At 38.1% G+C, this 18,246-nt stretch overlaps 1 protein-coding gene across 1 annotated transcript; it reads right to left on the bottom strand.

Annotated features, from left to right (window-relative positions):
* Positions 1-923: 923 nt before the first annotated feature.
* Positions 924-15,026, bottom strand: Dtwd2 (DTW domain containing 2). The gene is made up of 3 exons (XM_065238275.1): positions 14,900-15,026; positions 14,667-14,830; positions 924-7,067 (listed from the first exon to the last, which is right to left on the bottom strand). Exons 1-3 carry the CDS (start codon positions 14,992-14,994, stop codon positions 6,544-6,546), a joined length of 783 nt encoding a protein of 260 aa, XP_065094347.1. The 5' UTR covers positions 14,995-15,026; the 3' UTR covers positions 924-6,543.
* Between the last annotated feature and the right edge of the window lie 3,220 nt (positions 15,027-18,246).

The following is an 18,246-nucleotide window of genomic DNA, read 5'->3' on the forward strand; positions in this document are numbered from 1 at the left end:
TATGTGATACTTATCATCACAGAGTCCAATCTTGAATCGTAGACCAGGTCCACTAACAAAACACTCGTTCCGAGAAGGGGTTTATGGTCTTCTTCTTCTTCTTCAGGTTCGCTCACCACCCGGAATGAAGGCTCGGTGCGGTTAGTAATATCAAACAGTGTTACATGCAAACGAAAAAACGAAAAAGAGATACAACCAGGATTAGTTTTTTAAAGTAATAGTTTCATCTGAATACCCAACTAACCATATCTCAGTGACATTGTACCACTCTGAACCCACACCTAAAGCTATTTTGTGATTATATGGTTACTTTGGTATTCACATGAAATGTTGTGCAAGTACCAGAAGTTCAACAACGCCCAACTATGGACAGCTCAATGTTAATACCATTTACTCTTTGAATCAGCTTACACCAACATGATAATCTACTAAGAAACATCTAAGAATGTATAGAGATAAAGTTCAAAAATACAGTTTTAACTGATGGTACTTTATAAACGTCAAACTGTCCAATATTGGACCCTGCCAACACACGGCGCCTGCACGGTAATGTGGGCCGTCAGAATGGTTCATCGGTTGCGAAGTGAAGTGCTTCTTAAACTGAAGCGATACATTTCTCTATGTTTCAACGTTATCCTAACGTAAACTTAATATTATCACCCATATGCCTGTCCACGCCCGAAACCCATCCACCACACAAAATCAAATAAAAATGTTTCTGTATGGCAAACACGTCCAGACATAAACGAGAATATGGGTGTATATCTTCACTGTAACAACTACGGGTAATCATCGAAAATACTTGCATTTTATTCAGGCACTTTTGAGCAAACTGCAATCACTCTCTCATACTCGAAATGTGCCACGACCAAATTGGCACAACGACGCCCTATACGCTCTCTGACCAAAGCGCAGGGTTCTTCCTGGCGTGTTTCAGTTGTTTATCTAATACTGGGTACGGCGCAGATTAGCGATTTAATTCGATAGTGAGCGTTGAAAACGGTCAATGTCGCAAATAAACCATGGCTTTTTTCGTAAATTTCTCGTGATTCCAAGGCTATCCATGTAAGACACCAATTATATCGGAAAGGGAGACTCTCTTACTTGAGCGAGTTTTTATTCTCAAGAAATTCACGAAAGAAGTCATTGTTTTCGCTTGCTACATTGGCCCTTATGAAAAAAAAAATTGAGAATTGTTACTAAGATTACAACCTACCTCACCTCTCGTGGACATTCGACGAAGAAATTGACAGATTTCATCCTGTTGAAGCATTGTACGAACATGAAATCACTCTAACCGAAAGCCTGTTCGCTTCTGGATTGTGACACATTTGCGCTCTTGCCAATGTTAACGGTAGAATTCTTGACTCGGCTTTCGTGAAAGGCACTGACAATATTACATTCAATTTTACATGTTGATCGTCGCCATCACAAGCCATTCGTTTTACGTCTTAACACCCGTTTCTTTGGTGTCAACTACGATACAATCTGACTGTCAGCTTGACTTCAAACGATCCGATTATGTTACTCTTGATCGGGATCTCGGCCGTATGGATTGAAACACTATGTTTCAGGCCGATGCTGTGTCTCTTTTCTATGACACAATTCTTGCTCTTCTCTCCATCAATACTCCCCACTCTACACTCTACAGTAATTACTAAACGATACCCGTGGTGGAATTCAAATCTTGAACATCAAAAGAACGTACTTCGTAAAGTATGCAAGATATATTTTCCCAACCGAACCTAGCAAAACATACACATCATGTGAAACAAATAGAGGCGGAGTTAAAAGTCAACGTGAATTTGCGTTACTGTGAGAACCTAGCAAACATACAGGACGATCTGAAGACCACCGACCCTGCTGCTTTTGGAGCTTCATCAAAAGAAAAAGATGCTCCAACTCTATACCAATCGACGCTATGGGCGCCATACATACTGAAATCTGGTTGACAATCAGGTTAGGTTGATGCTCGATTGTATCGTGTTGGAGGGTTGCATGACAAAATTGGCAGTTGGTCAATCGGTTGAAGTAAAATCAAAACGTTTTGATTTATTGAGGGCGGAGTCTAAGTCTACCAACCTTGTTGCAGTGTGTAAGGGAGAAGTCGCACAAACATCGCGTTTATTTTAAATTGGTTGGCCAACGTACGTACAGATCGAAAAGCAGATTGGATTGTGTGTGATGGAATTGCCAAATTTTTGCTCGGTTAGCGAATTGATTGAAAGGAGATTCGACAACCAGTCGAAGAACCAAGTTTACAACCAGGTTGCAGTGTGTAAGGGTTGCATTACATTCAAAGGATCAACATCAAGTAATGGAGGTGAAGTCATCAATCTGTCCCTCATGTAGCCCAAAGCAGTTACGCCCTAATTCCAGCTCTATTTAGAAATGTTCATTGCCTCGAAAAAAAAAACCCTATACATAATTTGGGTTCAATTGGACATGATTTAAAGTGGCGCGAAATCTTATTTTTTCTTTACTTTTTTCATCTGAAAAATATCCATTAATTTTCGGACCTCCGAATCGTTCGAAATCAACGTGTATAACACATTAAACCAAGGTGAAATACACTTTAAATAAATGTGAATGTACATAAAATGAAAAAATGAAATGCTTAAACACTTTGGTCAGACATGTGGACTTTTTTTAGCGTACCGAGAAATGTGTGGAATGGTCATAGTCATAATTTGTTGAACAAGTGTATCCGTGGCATTAGCTAGATAGCATATATGTATTTCATTAGGTTTGTAGAGTTATTTCCTATCGATTGGTGTATATGGATTTTAATTTCATCTATAATTTACAAAGAACCTTGTATCTTTTCGTAAGATGTAGTCTACGTGAAAATGATTATAAAAAACACGAATTCTGGATGGAGCAATGAATATGATGATTTACAAATTATAAAATATATAAAATCGGCTGATTTTGGAGAGTTGTGGGCAGTTGTGGTGGATGAAATGATATCAATGTTCAGTTGTTCGAGTTGATGGGGGTGGGCTCCGTGCTCTGCCTTCTGGTTCCATGTTACAATGCTTTCCTCCACTGTGATTAGACTGCAGTTTTGGCTGTAGTTCTCTTATGCGAGGTGCATCACGCTGTAGTCTCTGTCAGCAGCACAAACTGCTCAGTAGACTCAGTGTGCCTACTTAGTCATTCCACACTGTGTTAATAGACCTTGAGATCGTCGACGTAGAAAGTACGGGTAACTCCTTCATGTTCTGCGTTCCCTTACCTTACCTTGAAACCCTGGCCCTTACATTGAAAGTGTCCTACCGACGGGATTCAATGACAGACAGAACCATCAGAGTGGGCTGAATGAATCGAAGCGGTATCGAGCGTAACACGGTTTTCCCATCGCTGATCTGGAGCTTTGTGATTGATGAACCCATTGCACATTTCAGGAACCCAACAACCAAAGGATCAATGTTGTGCATCTCTAGTATCTTAAAGAGAAATGAATGCCGTACGGAGTCATATCTCATTTTCCTTCTTGTAGTCGATGTAGGGCAAAAGTTCGACCTCAGTTGAAAAATTAAAGTATCGTTAAACTCCAAGCATTTCTAATCAAGTTAATTCCATACACATGATCCAAGGTTCACAACTTATTTTTACAAATCTTTGATGAATTTTCAGTTCATTCGTAGTTATAACGATTTTTTTCGTAGTAGTGTGCAAAACGAACTTTTGCCCCACGGTGGGGCATAAATTCGATTCACTAATGGGACAAAAGTTCACAAACTTAATGGCAGTTTTTGAGAAGTTTTGCCAATACAAATCTTTAAATGTCCCATAATGGTGTGAAGGACATAATGGAATCGAAATTTACTTGAAAATAGTGGTTTCAACAATTAAATACAATTAGGTTGCAAATTTTATTGAGGCTTTTGCGTTTTATACATTTGTGAATGATTACATGGTTTTGGGACACGACTCGAACTGTTTTCCCACTATAGGCAATTACTGATGACTTACCAAAAGTTCTATGCTCCTAAACTAATCTTCAAAAAAAAACGCTATTATGCCCTGAAATGAAATTACTCTTTCACTATTTAATTTTTCTTGTTGTACGCGCCCAAATTTGGTGCAACTGCTATAATTTATCATCCAGAAACACATTTTTGCCTATAATTCTTCGAAAACATCCCCAATTTTTGTGATTTTTTGGGGAAAGTCAGGTTCTAAAAGTCCTTCCAGACAAGTACCAAAACAATGAGTTTCATTTTGCACAGGCGGCGTAGACCTCAAAATGCCCACCTTACTCTGTAGCATCCCTTAGCTCAGTCGGTAAAGGTGCAGCTACAATGCAATACCTAGGACTAGGTTTGATTCCCGGTTCGGCTTCCCTGGGCATAGTGTATGATTGTACTTGCAATTATACTAATGCAAAAATGGTACAGGCATCGAAAACACTCAATTAATAACTGTGGAAGTGCATCTAGAACACTAAGTTGAGAGCACGCAATAAGTGATAAGCTTGAAATGCGAAGAAGAAGAAGAAGAAGAAGAAGAAGAAGAAGCCATCTTAATTGAAACTTTCGCCAAAGCTTTCATAACTTTCTAATACTCCGTTCACACTTCTGCCTATATTACGTAATTGAGATAATCATATCCGATTGTGTTGATGCACTGATGTAGTGATAACCCGCGAGTAATACATAACAAATCACTGTCAAACTCATTTTGGCAGATGGAATTATATGCATTTTGAGGTAAGCTAGACGTTAGTATTCGAGGAAAATAATAAACAACTTTACATGGTGATACACCTGTTAGTTGCTAATCTTATATATACTCCAACTGATATGTTTTTTTCGCTCTCGTACGTTCTCAATATCACGCGTGATATTGGAACAAAATATCATGTTTGTTATTGATTTTTCAAGCTTCTTCAATATTGATAGGCTATTCACAACATGTAAAACTGAAGCTGAGAGTTGCGCTTCGGCACAAAAATGATTCCGTTGCACATTTTTTTTTCTTAGAAACAGATAGTATAATTTGCTATCACTCTTTACTCTTCACCTGGCATCGGACGAAGATACTGCTGCCAGCGCAGTGACAGTGGTTTCAGGTCGCGTTCGGATGTAATATCATCCGCAGTTACATGCTTGATGATTATTGTCTACGAAAATCAAGCGTGATCTTGGGTATTGGTGAGATTTGATTTTTTGATATTTTCTCAAGACTGGACTTGATAAAAAGATACTCTAAATGACATTAGTTCCGGCGAAACATGGTGTGTGACCTATCATTTAATCATGTGTGAACGGGGTATAAAACTTTGGGTCCCAAACATTGTTAAAACCCAGACGAGAGAGCGAAAGCGGAACGACTTGAACAGTTTGCTATCGGTTTGCGCAAACTAGCTAGAGAATCGTTATTTCTGATTTATCCGAGAGTAAGAGATGTATGAAACGTTCTTTGGAATTCAAATCTCACAGGTTCATAACATTTCTTAAGGACATCGTGGATTTTTTTTAATTTAAGCGTCCGTTTTTGAAGATCTTTTCAGAAATCAGTATTCGTAGCTTTATAAGTTCTGTTGATAGCTAACCTTGGTTATTTCAAAGCATTTTTCAGAATCCAGTATCATAAATTAGTCGATAACCAGTTCCAAATGTACCATCGAATGGACCGCACCGATTTGCATTGAGCTGAGAAGTGTATATTATTTTTCTATTGCATTTTTTTTCACGACATGAGCCAGTTTAACGTAGGATAGGAATATGTCGATGCCAGATAAAATTTAAGAAGCGATCGGATCGGTTAGAACAGAAGATCGATATTTAATGTGAGGCAAACTTTTATTGGGACAGAAAATAACAACCAAAACATCTCATATACTCAACAAAGATTTAAAACAAAGAACTATATGCAAGAAATTAGATGAACTTACACCTTCGGCTTGAAAAAAGAAGGCTTCCGTAAGCCTACCTAAAGAAAAAAAAATGCAGAAAACAAATAACGAAACCTACATTTTTGAATGAACGTACTCCCGTAGAAAACTTGTAACTTTTTAAGCATATATACATAGAAGAAAAAAATAATGGTAAACTACAACAACACAAGCAGCTAAAATGGTAGAATAAGCTTCATTTGTTCACAGCACTTTCAGTTTGGTTTCGATCGGTCTGTGTTTATGTTTGACTAAACACTCTTTAACTGACAACGTAGAATGAGTTAGACTATTTATCTAAATCTATAACCCAATAGGAGCGAACACATGTTAGATGCCTGTTTACTTGTCTGTATAGACTGCTTAAGTTACTTTTTATTTCTGGAGAAAAGCTGAAAAAGGAAAAACAAAAAATCAAAAACATCAAATCTGTTGCTGATTGGAGAGAATAGCAAAGAAGAACAAAACCCGCCAGTTTATTTTCTATAATAGATTTATTTACAGCAAAAAGAAAGCGTAGCATGAATGTATATATCGATAAAAACAAGGAAAATTATTCTCTCTATTTTATGTTATATGAATTACTCATATATAAAAGAGGTAATTATCAATAAAAACTGATAAAAACACAACCGCAGAGCTCATTGCTTCTCTTCCGATTCGTCCCGATGGTCCTTGAGATGGTCAGCGTTCCTAAGCAATTTATTCAACCGCCTGCCAATAAGTTTCGGATATTGATTGTGTTTTATGAGAAACTCCTTGGACTGATGTGTAACGGCACCCTTTTCCAGCTGGAACTGACACAGAGCATGAAGAGGTTGGAGCAGCTGCTGCCGATAGCAGTTGTCCTGCTCAAGAATGCTCAGGGCTTCGATAGCAGTTTCCAGGGTGCTAAGGCAACCGTCGGTTGGTTGGGTTCGGATGATGTAGCTACTGTTACCGGAGCTGATGAGCTTCACCTGGCGCATACCGTGCAGAATAGATGAACTGGTGTAAATGGCTTTCGCCTGGGGCCACGTTCCATCGAGCAGAATAAGGTTGTAGGGTCCCTCGGATAGGTCCAACTGTTCGATGGGAATCGAATTAACGCTCGGGTAGAGCAGGACCGAATTCTTGGCCGAGAGAATAGCTTCCAGCTCCGAGTCAAATTTTGGGAACTTTTTTCCTGAGGAGATTGAAGATACAAGTACAGGAAAGATCATTTCTATGATTGAGGGAATGGCTAAAGTTTAATGAATTCTTGCAGTTTCCTTGAAATCAGATCGTTGAATTTAATTTTTGAAAATTAAATTGAGCAATTTGACAGTGAGCGATCATAAGGGCCTAATGATCGATTCTCTTCGTTAATTTTCTCTTTTGTTAATAACTCGGCGTCACTTTTCAAATAGACCAATCGATTCTCTTCATCGATTCTCTCGTTCGTAAATAACTCGGTTATCAAAAAGTTTCCTGTCATTTTTGTCATATTAGATGCTGGATTGTTACTTCTTCCACAGATCTGTGTGCCGAAAATACCTGGAAATATCTTAACACGGCCGTGGCGATCCTAAGTGAAAGTCGATTAAGGCTCTGAACCATTTGGTGGATTATTTTAACTTTTGGTTAAAATTTGACAGATGGAAAGTTATCGATTAACCCTGCTATCCGAGCATGGTTACTTTTGACAGACAAGAAGTTAAATTTTGACAACCTTGGGTCGAAAACCGGTCGATCGACAGCACGGGGATTTTCGAACATAGAAAATAACTTTCGAAATGTCACTTTTAACCACGAGTTAAATTTAACTCGGCAAATGGTTCACAGCCTAAGAGAATCGATCAATGTAGATAGTACCAGGGGTTGAAACGGTTGACGCTTTTTACTACACTCGCTTCGTTGTCGTGCACGACAGTCTGTATTCGTGCACTCATGCTCTACCGTCGACTCTCTCGCACAACACAGACGGTAGAATAATATTAAAAAAAAAAATCAAATAATTATCATAATACGACAATTCGACAGTGAGCATGCATAAGAGCCTACATGCGATGATCGATTCTCTTCCGGTGACTCTTTTGTTAATAACTCGCTTGGATTAACATTTTTCGGTGCGTTTTCTGTTGCTTGCTTCTGATAGCCAATACAACCTGCTACAGCACTATATTGGACATATTTCAGAAAATTGCTTTCCTTAGCTGTAGCAAAAAAGGAGAAAATCGATGAAGATAATCAATCATCGATTTCGTTCTAATTCTTCTTTTTTTTTGTAAATTAAACCATTTGAGGGGGTTAGAAGGAAAGGAGTGTAAGTGACTTTGATCGATTCTTTTCATCAACTTTCTCTTTTGATAGCCACAGCTTTATAAACAGATTTTGCGCTATTTCTGCCACATAGTTTGATAAAGGAGGTTCTCATCTAGCATCCAAAATGGTACTCGAATCAAGGAATATGTTTGCAACTAAATTATTAACGAAAGAGAAACTCGATGAAGAGAATCGATCAAAGTCATTTACACCCCTTTCCTTCTAACCTCCTCATTTCTGATCAGAAATATTATCACTAAATCATCCTTGATTGCTATAGCATATATTTTCAGAAATCACACAATGACAGAGAGTGTCATATTACATTTTAGTTTGGTACTGTACTTTGATAGCTTGTTTAGTAAAGGTCGGAAGCAAAGGCAGTCAATTATGACAAAAAATACGTCGACTACGGTGACCGCTTACAACACTGGATAGGACCTATTGAAAAATGACGCGAGATTTCTCGGTGCGTTTGCAGTTGCTTTTGACAACCAATACAACTAGTTGAAGCACTGTATTGGACAAATTTCAGAAAATTGCTTCTCTTAGCTGTAGCAATTTGAAGAGAAAATCGATGCAGAGAATCGATCATCACAGTAAGGCCCTCATGCATACTCACGGTCGAATTAACGATTTGTTAACGATTGTGCGAAATAAAGAAGTGCATGATATGTTCGCCCAACTTTATATACCCTTCTTACAAAGAACGTAAAAGAAAAAAATATTTTAAGTTAAGAGACCAGAAAAGTATAAAGTTGAAGCACGGACAAATCGACATGAATGACCATTTGCAAAAACAATAAAATTTCTGACCAAAGCACACTGCTGACATCTTGCTCCGTATTCGCGGGAAACATTCAGCTAAGCCATGAATTTGCATGCAAAAGTTTTGAATTGGTTCGTGTCTGATCTATTCTGGACACATTATTTTTATCTAGATAAAAAAAATCCTATGCTTTTGACAGTTCGGATCACTGCACATTTAAATCGACCGTTTACGATTTTCGGGCATAAGTCAGAATTAAGTGTCATGTCGGTTTGTCGGTGGTTGAAGTATTTAAACTTTTTGACTTCTGTAGAATGATTTATAAAGTACCGAATACAGAAGTTCTTCTGCACGGGAAAAAAAGAATTCCCATATTCGTGAACCATAGTTCACGGTTTAAATTTTAGAAAATTTTGTTCTGGATAGCTGGCCGTGATTTTTAGTTCACGGTCCGTTCCCGTTTTCGGGAACGGATTTTTTTCCGAGTGGCTTCAACGATAACTCTTTTTGACTTGCACTGGAAGGTTCATCGAACTTCTTCAGCAAGTTTCATGAAGATTTTATTACAAGTTTCTAAATATTAAACCGATTAAACTTGCCCAGAAGTTTTTTCGACATCCCCAGAAGTTTCTTCCGATTTTAAACGCTGTCCAGACTGAGCAGTTATAACATGTTATAACGGTTATCAATAATTGCAACACAGAAACCACCATCAAGATAGCGCTATAACATGTTATAACTCTGTAGTCTGAACGTACTATTAGTTTGTTTGGCTTCGCACATAAATGTCTCCTAATTTCCCCGATAGTTTTTCCTTTCCTACCCTGGGAATTTTTTCATGCTTCCATTGGAAACTTCTTCCGAATTGTTCTGGAACGTTCTTTCAGATTTACCAGAGAAGATCTTCAGTTAATCCATATATTCTCCGTAGAAGTTCATTTTGGCTCCTCTGAAAAATTTCTTGACAATTTCACCCAACATTCTTTCTAAATTTATTTCCCGGGAAATTGGAACACATTCCCGGGGATCGGGAAATGTGATTTTTGGTAAATTTCACGTGAATTGTATCCCGAGATGATTTGGCACAACTCAATTGTTCTCTTCTAAACATTGTTCAGAAGGCACACATTTTACGTTCAGGTTGCAATTTTTCAATTCCCAACTATAAAGTTCCTCCGGTGTTTCATTAGTTGCGCCCTGGAAGCTCTCGTCGCCAATCTCGTCAATGCTCCCCGGGGTTCGGAAAATCATTCTTAAATCTCATTTATTGAACCTCTCTGAGAGACGTGCGAATCTGGCAAACAAATCTCACGCTTGAGATTATCATGCATTTCCACGTACTCACACTCACAACGCCTAAAACTCATAAAAACCGCTCAAACGTCAAATGATAGCATGCTCATGCATGTTGTGTTAGATTTTTATCCACTGATGCAAGGAATCAAAAATATCTCCAAATGACAAAATGACAAGCGATCAACGAACCGAATGATAACGCTATGTCAGAAGTGGAAAGCAATAATGATATACCTAATCTTCTTCCTTTTTTCATGACAAGCAGCCCGTGCGACACAGCTCACTCGGGACAGTAGAAGGAAACGAGCAAATTTTTGGCAAGCTGCTTCACGAAGTAAAACCAAAGGTGATACACGTATGGGGATTTTTTTGTTATGTCTTTTATCGATTCAGATCAAGCTATGTCCTCATCCGTGTATATTGCAACAAAGCAGGCAAGCAATATATAATTATCCTTCTACCACTCCGATCGAGCTATCCTAACAAACAATTTTAGCTGCAGACTAGCTTATACAGGTAAAAACTAGCTGTATAAGCAAATTTTTTGCTGTATAAGCTAATCTGCAGCTAAAATTGTTAGTTGGGATACTACAGATCGAGTTTGTCATGGTAGTTCGGAAAAACTCAAATCTCATGCTTGAGTTTATGCGCCTATGAGTTTTACCTTGCAAAATTCAACGTCGCAAAAATCACCGATGAGTCTTCAGGTTCAAACATTAATTGCTTTATAATTTGGCGTTATTCATTATTATTACTATTGTTTGTGCATTAGGGGTTGGAAAACTAACACAACATGCACAGGCATTATATCAATTGACGCTTGAGTGGTTTGTATGAGTTTAAAGTTGGAATGATTTTTCGGCGTTGTGAGTGTGAGTGCGTGAATATGCATGAGAATCTCAAGCGTGAATTTTGTTTGCCACATTCCTACGCGAGTTTATTCTTGCAGACAGGCTAAATGAATGAGATTTGATAATGATTTTCCGAACACTGATCGTTAGTTGCTGTATGTGTTTGGATTCGCTGGACAAGAGTAATAACAATGAATAACGCCAAAATATAAAGCAATGTTTTTTTTAGCCTGAAAACTCATCGGTGAATTTTGCACAGTTCAATTTTGCGAGGTAAAACTCATATGCAAATAAACTCACGCATGAGATTTGAGTTTTATTTTTTTTTTTGTTTTTTTGCGGTCCCCAGAAATCCATTGTTCGGTCCCTTGCCATGCGCCGTGGCAAAATAATGCCCAGTTAACGAAACAATAGTTTTTGTACAAATCAGCACCACAACAACGGCTTCAGCTTCGTGGAGGTTATCACCTGCTACCAGGTGTGAATTTGTATCACTTTGCCTTTCGCGCCGCGATGTAGTAGTGGTTTCGCACTTTAGTGATAGATTATAGGTAAACGTTCAGTCTCTTAGCTTACACTCAAAGGAAATCAATTATTTAGTTTATAAGAGTTGACTTATTCTTATCATTATCTTACATTATTTAGCACTCACATTGCATTCATGAAGGCACATATAGTAACCAAATTAAATTCTATTGAAATGTATAAGTCATATGTTATGAGCAGCGAATCCAAACCACAGAGAACAGACATCCAAGCTTAAACAAATTTTTCGAAAAATGATGTGTAAGAATTCAAATTATAATACGTTAGAAACACTTGCGCCGCCATACGGAATGTTGCGACTCGAGTTATCACTTTGTGCGATTAATGAGTAAACTGAACTAAAATTTGGGTTGACCTTATTGACCGTGTATTCAAATGAACTGTCAAACAGGGGATGGATATGGCTGTCATATCGCTTAAGTTTGCTGCGTACCGAACATCTGCAACGTTGTCAAAGCCCTGCTATCAAATCAGTTCGAAACAAACAAGACAAAACAACGGAAATCAATCGAGTTGTGTGGTCAATGTGGTAAGATTTGAACATTGCTTACCCTGCATTCGTTCTTCCAGGAATTCGAAAAGCCTCCGGGGAGAAGTGGTCGGAACATAACTTTTTCGTTGCAAGCGCTTGGACTCCATGTTAGAAGAATACCTCCTGTAGTTCGGGCAATTCAGCATCCTTAGGACAGTTGTGAAAAGATTTTCGCTTGGTAACACCTTGTTTATTTGCGCACCAATAAAACTCGCACTTGCGGCCAATGTTTTGATCGGTTTTAAACAAATGTTTTGCTCACAACAATTTTGACATTTATGTTAAGATGACGTCTGCGATGGGCAGCAACACTAGCGCCACCACTTTATCGCTAGTTTCAAATGTCTATTCAATAGAGCAGTTAAATTTCTTACACACTTTAGGAATTTGACTTGGATGTCTGTTCTCTCAAACACATAAAGCAACCTACGATACAAACAAAACGGTTGCGTCGACTACCATGACAAACTCGCACTGTAAAACAACTTGATCGGAGCGGTAGAAGGATAATGATATATTGCTTGCCTGCTTTGTTGCAACATACATGGATGAGGACATAGCTTCTGAATCGAGAAAAGACATACAAAAAAATTCCCATAACACACGTGTATCATCTTCGGCTTTACTTCGTGAAGCAGCTTGCCAACAATTTGCTCGTTTCCTTCTACCGCCCTGAGTGAGCTGTGTCGCACAGGCTGCTTGTCATGAAAAAAAGGAAGAAGATTATATCATTATTGCTTTCCACTTCTGACATAGCGTTATCATTCCGTTCGTTGATCGCTTGTCATTTTGTCATTTGGAGATATTTTTGATTCCTTGGTTATGACCAAAAACTATAACTATTCACTTATACTTTCGACATGACACTGATTTGAAAAATTATAGTTATGTTTTGGCTGTGTCGCTAGGTAATAGTTCATACAATATTCTTCATTCCAATAATACATTTTTAAATCATCATTTGAACCCCAGAAATAAGACCAAAATATTCGGTCGGACATGCAAAAGAGACAAAGGCAGAAATTTTTTGATTAATATTCCCGTTAACTTATTATCTTTTAGCGATTTATGAAATGTATGCTACTCATTATTAATAAATACATCTTTTTCTTATTCACACTGATTATGTTTTTCCATATATCAGACCAATAATAAAAGTAAACAATATTGAAAATGAAGTAATGAAATTGGGTTGTTAGTGGAATGCTTCAAAAAAACAGCAAAAAAAGGGTTATCTTCCATGTAATTTGGTCTGAAATATACAAAAACATAAGAAGTGTGAATAAAAAAAATGTATGTATGTGGAGAAAATGGATGTAATGTCGGCCTAAATGCCCCTAATTTGGACCCATACATAAATTCAGCAATGGACTAAATTTTCAATAGCGACCAAAAATATCCATTAGTACACTCAAAAAATTTCACACGTTTGATCGAAGTGTTTAAACACTTGATTTTTTAAATGCAGAATCACATTTACTTTAAGTGTATTTCACCTTGGTTCAATGTGTTATACGTTAATTTATAGTGTTTCAAACTTTGAAATGTTGAAATTTTTTCACTATCTATTCAAGTGTATTGCACATTGAATCACGCTACTGTTCAAAACAGATGGATTTAAAGTGTTTTGCATTTCAATACGATGTGAATTGCTTGCTCAGAAAGGTAAACATCGAAAACAAGAGTTGTGACTTTTTCCTATCAACCCGCCTCATATATGAGAACAACCGTGGCACAGTGAGATCGAACGAAGACTCTGGCAGCAGCACACCCCAAAAGTTCATGATCGAATCCAAAATCAGACCCATTAAAAAGATATGTGAAAGCTCTGGCCTCTGGCAGTTTGTTTATATATTTGTCGATTCATTTTTAGAGTCGGTAAAGTAGAAGTCGATAAAGTAGAATATTGAACTATGGTGTGCAAAGCTATTGATATCACCATATGAGGCACATAGAATCCAAGTGTGTCACAATTCAAATCCATAGTGTTCAGGCATGGTTCATAGCACAAGATTCACACATGAAATGGATATGTTTCACAATAAGCGCAAAATTAAGTGTGAGATACATGATGATGGCGTGTGGAATTTTTTGAGTGTACTTTCCCAATGACGCGTTCATCTAGATAAAATTGATAAATCTAGATAGAGCTGGAATTAGGGCCTAATAGCTTTTGTAAACTATGACTTCTCTTGATGATTTCTAGAAATTTAAGGCTCGCCCACGCAAACCAACATCCTCATCGGGTAGGGAAAGACTTCCCCTATCCGATGGTTAGGTTGGTCTGCGTGAACGTGCCTTGAATTCCTAGAAATCATCGACGGAAGTCATTAACATTGGAGCCATTTCCCCTATAATGTGACACAACGATAGGCGATGCCCAAAGAATTCGAAAAGTTTTTCCTCTCCTTGGTAATACCGTGCCTTTACTGACTAGGCTATCTGAGGCCCCATCATTTCTGCGATAACATATTACACTCTGATTACCTTTATAAATAAGACACTTTCCGAGCGCCAACCCCACCGATAGCATCGGTGCCGTACGGAGAGCTCGCTTCTCTTCGGCCGGGTGCTGTAGCAAAATCACCCGACTCTTGGGAACGAGTGGTTTCGGGGGCAGTGCTGAGCACCAGCAAACCGGCACTGGCCGTCTGAAATTTGTTTTAATTTTTATTGAGATCAATATTCGTAAGATAGCCCTCTGTATCGGATTAACTCACTTGCAATTACAGCAAATCTCACGCATTTTGGGAGGATCAGCCGGAATGTTGGCCAGGTCCGCCCAAACATCACTTTCGGCATAGAGATCGTTCATGTTCACTAATTAATTAAAGATCTAGAGTAACGAAACACGTTTGAGTACGGTAAAATTCAATCATATCACTTCATTCGGGTGTTTGTTGTTGTTTACATTTTTTCAGATGCATTTTGTGCCATTAATCTCTTTTTGTCCTGACGTTTCAGTGACGTCTTATGATGTTTGCCATATTTTTACCAGGGTTCTTTGGTTTGAGTCTTCGGTAAAACGTGGTGCTATAAATTCAGTGCCAACATTTCAAAGGGGCGTAATTGCATTTGTAAACAATGGCTTTAGCCGTCGATTTCTCGCGAATAAAAGCACACTCATGAAAAATAATCACACCAGCAGGTAGAGGAATGTTTCCTCTACCAGTTAGCATTGTCATTTTGGAGAGGTAAGATTTCATTCGCGAGAAATTGACGGCTAAAGTCATTGTTTACAAAAGCAATTACGCCCCTTTGAAATGTTGGCACTGAATTTATGAGTTCACTGAAAACGAACACGGCGAATGAGAACGACCCAAATTTGAGTTTAGTTCAGGAACTCAGCGATGAGTAAAATTTGTCTCATGGTTTCCTGTGGAAAACCTAAAAAATCTGCCGGAAAATCAGGAAATTGACGAAAATTTTATTCAGTCTCGGAGTAATACCAATAGACTGAGTGAATCCAATCTTTACTTTTCCCAAATTCGGGAATTTTTCCCTGGAAAATCCTGGAAATACCTGGGAAAAAATGAGGCAAATTTACTCATTGCTGAGTTCCTGCACTTTTGGCGATTATGAGAGAACTAAACTCAAATTTGGCATTCGCCGTGTACACTTTTGGTGATTATGAGTGAACTAAACTCAAATTTGGAACGTTCTCATTCGCCGTGTCAACTTGTTACTCCCAAAATAGTTTCCCCATTTTTGGGTAGGTTCAGTATCGACCGATCTGGGTGGATTCTACCCAAATTTGGGAAATTTAACGTGTACTGCATAAGCTGTGATAAAAACTAGGACAGGTCAGAAAAATCCACTTCGCATGGTAGAATTGACAAACGCTTGCGTTTAGTTAGATTACGAAGAGCCCGAAAAAATATATATAATAAAACAACGAAATTACAATGATTTCCACTGTTTGATTTCGAGTACATAAAAATTTATTGTTAAATGATTGCACGGGAGAAAAAATAAATTTCGATTTTAACCGATACAATGCTCAAACAATGAAAATTAATGTAATGAGATCAAATTTGTTCGAGAAAAATCAGTTTTTTTTTTATTGTTAAGATGCTTAAGAACCCCCTTTTTTTACTGTAAATTTCTCAAATACCATGATTTTGTCTGTGCCATGATTTTCGTTGTTGTGAACCATGAATTTCGTTGTGATTTTATGGTATAATCGATAGAAATGTCCAATGTTTTGACAATTAATATTATGGTTACAATGACAATGAAAACCGGTGTATTTTAATTGGATTTTTTTTACAGTAGGCACTTTGTTCTTAGTTTGGCCGTACTGCTAGCAGTCAGTAATTTAATGGCAATGGAACTTGGAAAAATCTAATTGACATCGCTCCGTTGGACGATGAGTGGCAAGAAATGGGTGTGAATGATTGATTTTAATTTATTTGTTCATTTCTATCCACATACCATAGAACCAACGTAGAACCCCGTTAGTTTGAATAGAGAAAATGGTAATTACACGGCGCTCATTTAGAATTTGTTTAACTGGTACCGCTGCACAGGTACGTAACGTCATTGTACGTAACGTCATTGGGCACCTGTGTAGGGGTACCAATTAAACAAATTCTAAATGAGCACCGTTTAATTGTCATTTTAGCTATTTAAACCAAGGGGTGGAGCTGGCTGTCAAATACGAATAATCGTCGCCTACACGGCAAGAAAAAAAATACTCAAAATTAAGTTTAAAAAAACTCAACGTTGAGTTCTATCATTTGAGGTCTGCCGTTGAGTGAATCAGAAAAGCGGCGTTGGTTAAAATTTACTCAACTATTGAGTAATAATAAATGAACTCAAATATAAGTTTATTTTCATTGAGGTTGCTCTTATGCGTCTTTAACCATTTCAGTTTTACAAGCGTTGATAGACGAGTGGTCAACACACGGGCCCCGTAATCTCAACGTCCATGGTTCGGTTCCAGTCTGCTCCGTTTTATTATTTTTTTGTCAACTTGGTCAACGATCAGGATTACTCAAAATTGAGTTTTCTTCTTTAACTTAATTTTACCTAGCCCCACGGAAGCCACGTGATGAGTGAAAGGAACTCAATTTTGGGTACTTTTTTCTTACCGTGTACCTCGCATAACTGGTTCCAAACGTAAACAAGCCATAAGAAACCTATAGCGTTTGTTTACGTTTGGAACCAGTTTCATACAAGTATGATCAGTAGGCTGATTTGACAGTACGTCCCCCCCCCCAGATATAAACTAACGGGTATTTGGAAAATAACATGCAACGAAGCTGACCAACCATGTACACTCGAAAATATTACTCATCTATCATAGTGTAAAATTTAAGCTTCATTCGATTAAGCTGCATATACCCCTTGCTATGATTAAAAAGTTACCAGTTTTAGATTTTTATGGTGAGTCAATGGTAAAGTAAGTTGAATTATGAAACTCTGCTTCATCATATTTTGTGTTTCAGATTTTAGAAATATTACTTGGCAATGCTTTTTGAACCAACGCTACATCCACTACGGAGGACGGAGGCAAGAGTAGCAGAACTTCGTAAATCTGATCGAGCAATATACTTCGAAAAGGCTGGATACGCGTTTCTCCATATTCACGGGAACGCATTTTCGTTCCGAGACGAAATCTATCAAAGGTAGTCAGACACCCCACAAATACAACGGTCACACATCTGAAGAAACAAAAGGAGTACATGGGATGTACTGGGAATCATCCTGGATTATCTGATCACTCGTGTGGTGGCCGATGACTTCGGAATTAACTGACTCGTGAAGCACGCCCTAATAAAATTAACCATAAAAGCGAGCTTAACGACATGTTCGGGGTATCATCCAAACCATTTGTGGGATAGTTTACCCATCCGGGATACAGTTCGTTTATGGTATTTGTTTATTAGGGCGCACTTCAAGGAGAATCTCGAGCATACCATTGAGGTGACTCTAAGACCAGAAGGTCCCGACGAAACGTGCTCAACTTTTTGGCTCAGCTCTGGTACTATCTTCGATCCCAAGCTAATCGATGCATCGAAGCTCGATACATAGGAAAATCCACAAACACCTCATTTTATCTGTC

Source organism: Ochlerotatus camptorhynchus, unplaced genomic scaffold, assembly GCF_037179485.1.
Source record: "Ochlerotatus camptorhynchus isolate MF236.1 unplaced genomic scaffold, CSIRO-AGI_Acam_v1.1 ptg000743l, whole genome shotgun sequence".
Lineage (NCBI taxonomy): Eukaryota > Metazoa > Arthropoda > Insecta > Diptera > Culicidae > Ochlerotatus > Ochlerotatus camptorhynchus.

Coding starts and splice junctions, on each gene's coding strand:
- Dtwd2 (XM_065238275.1), bottom strand. CDS start 14,994: ATGAACGATCTCTATGCCGAAAGTGATGTTTGGGCGGACCTGGCCAAC. Junction 14,831..14,899: donor GAGATTTGCTGTAATTGCAA/GTGAGTTAATCC, acceptor AACAAATTTCAG/ACGGCCAGTGCCGGTTTGCT. Junction 7,068..14,666: donor AAAGTGTCTTATTTATAAAG/GTAATCAGAGTG, acceptor CAATCTCCTCAG/GAAAAAAGTTCCCAAAATTT.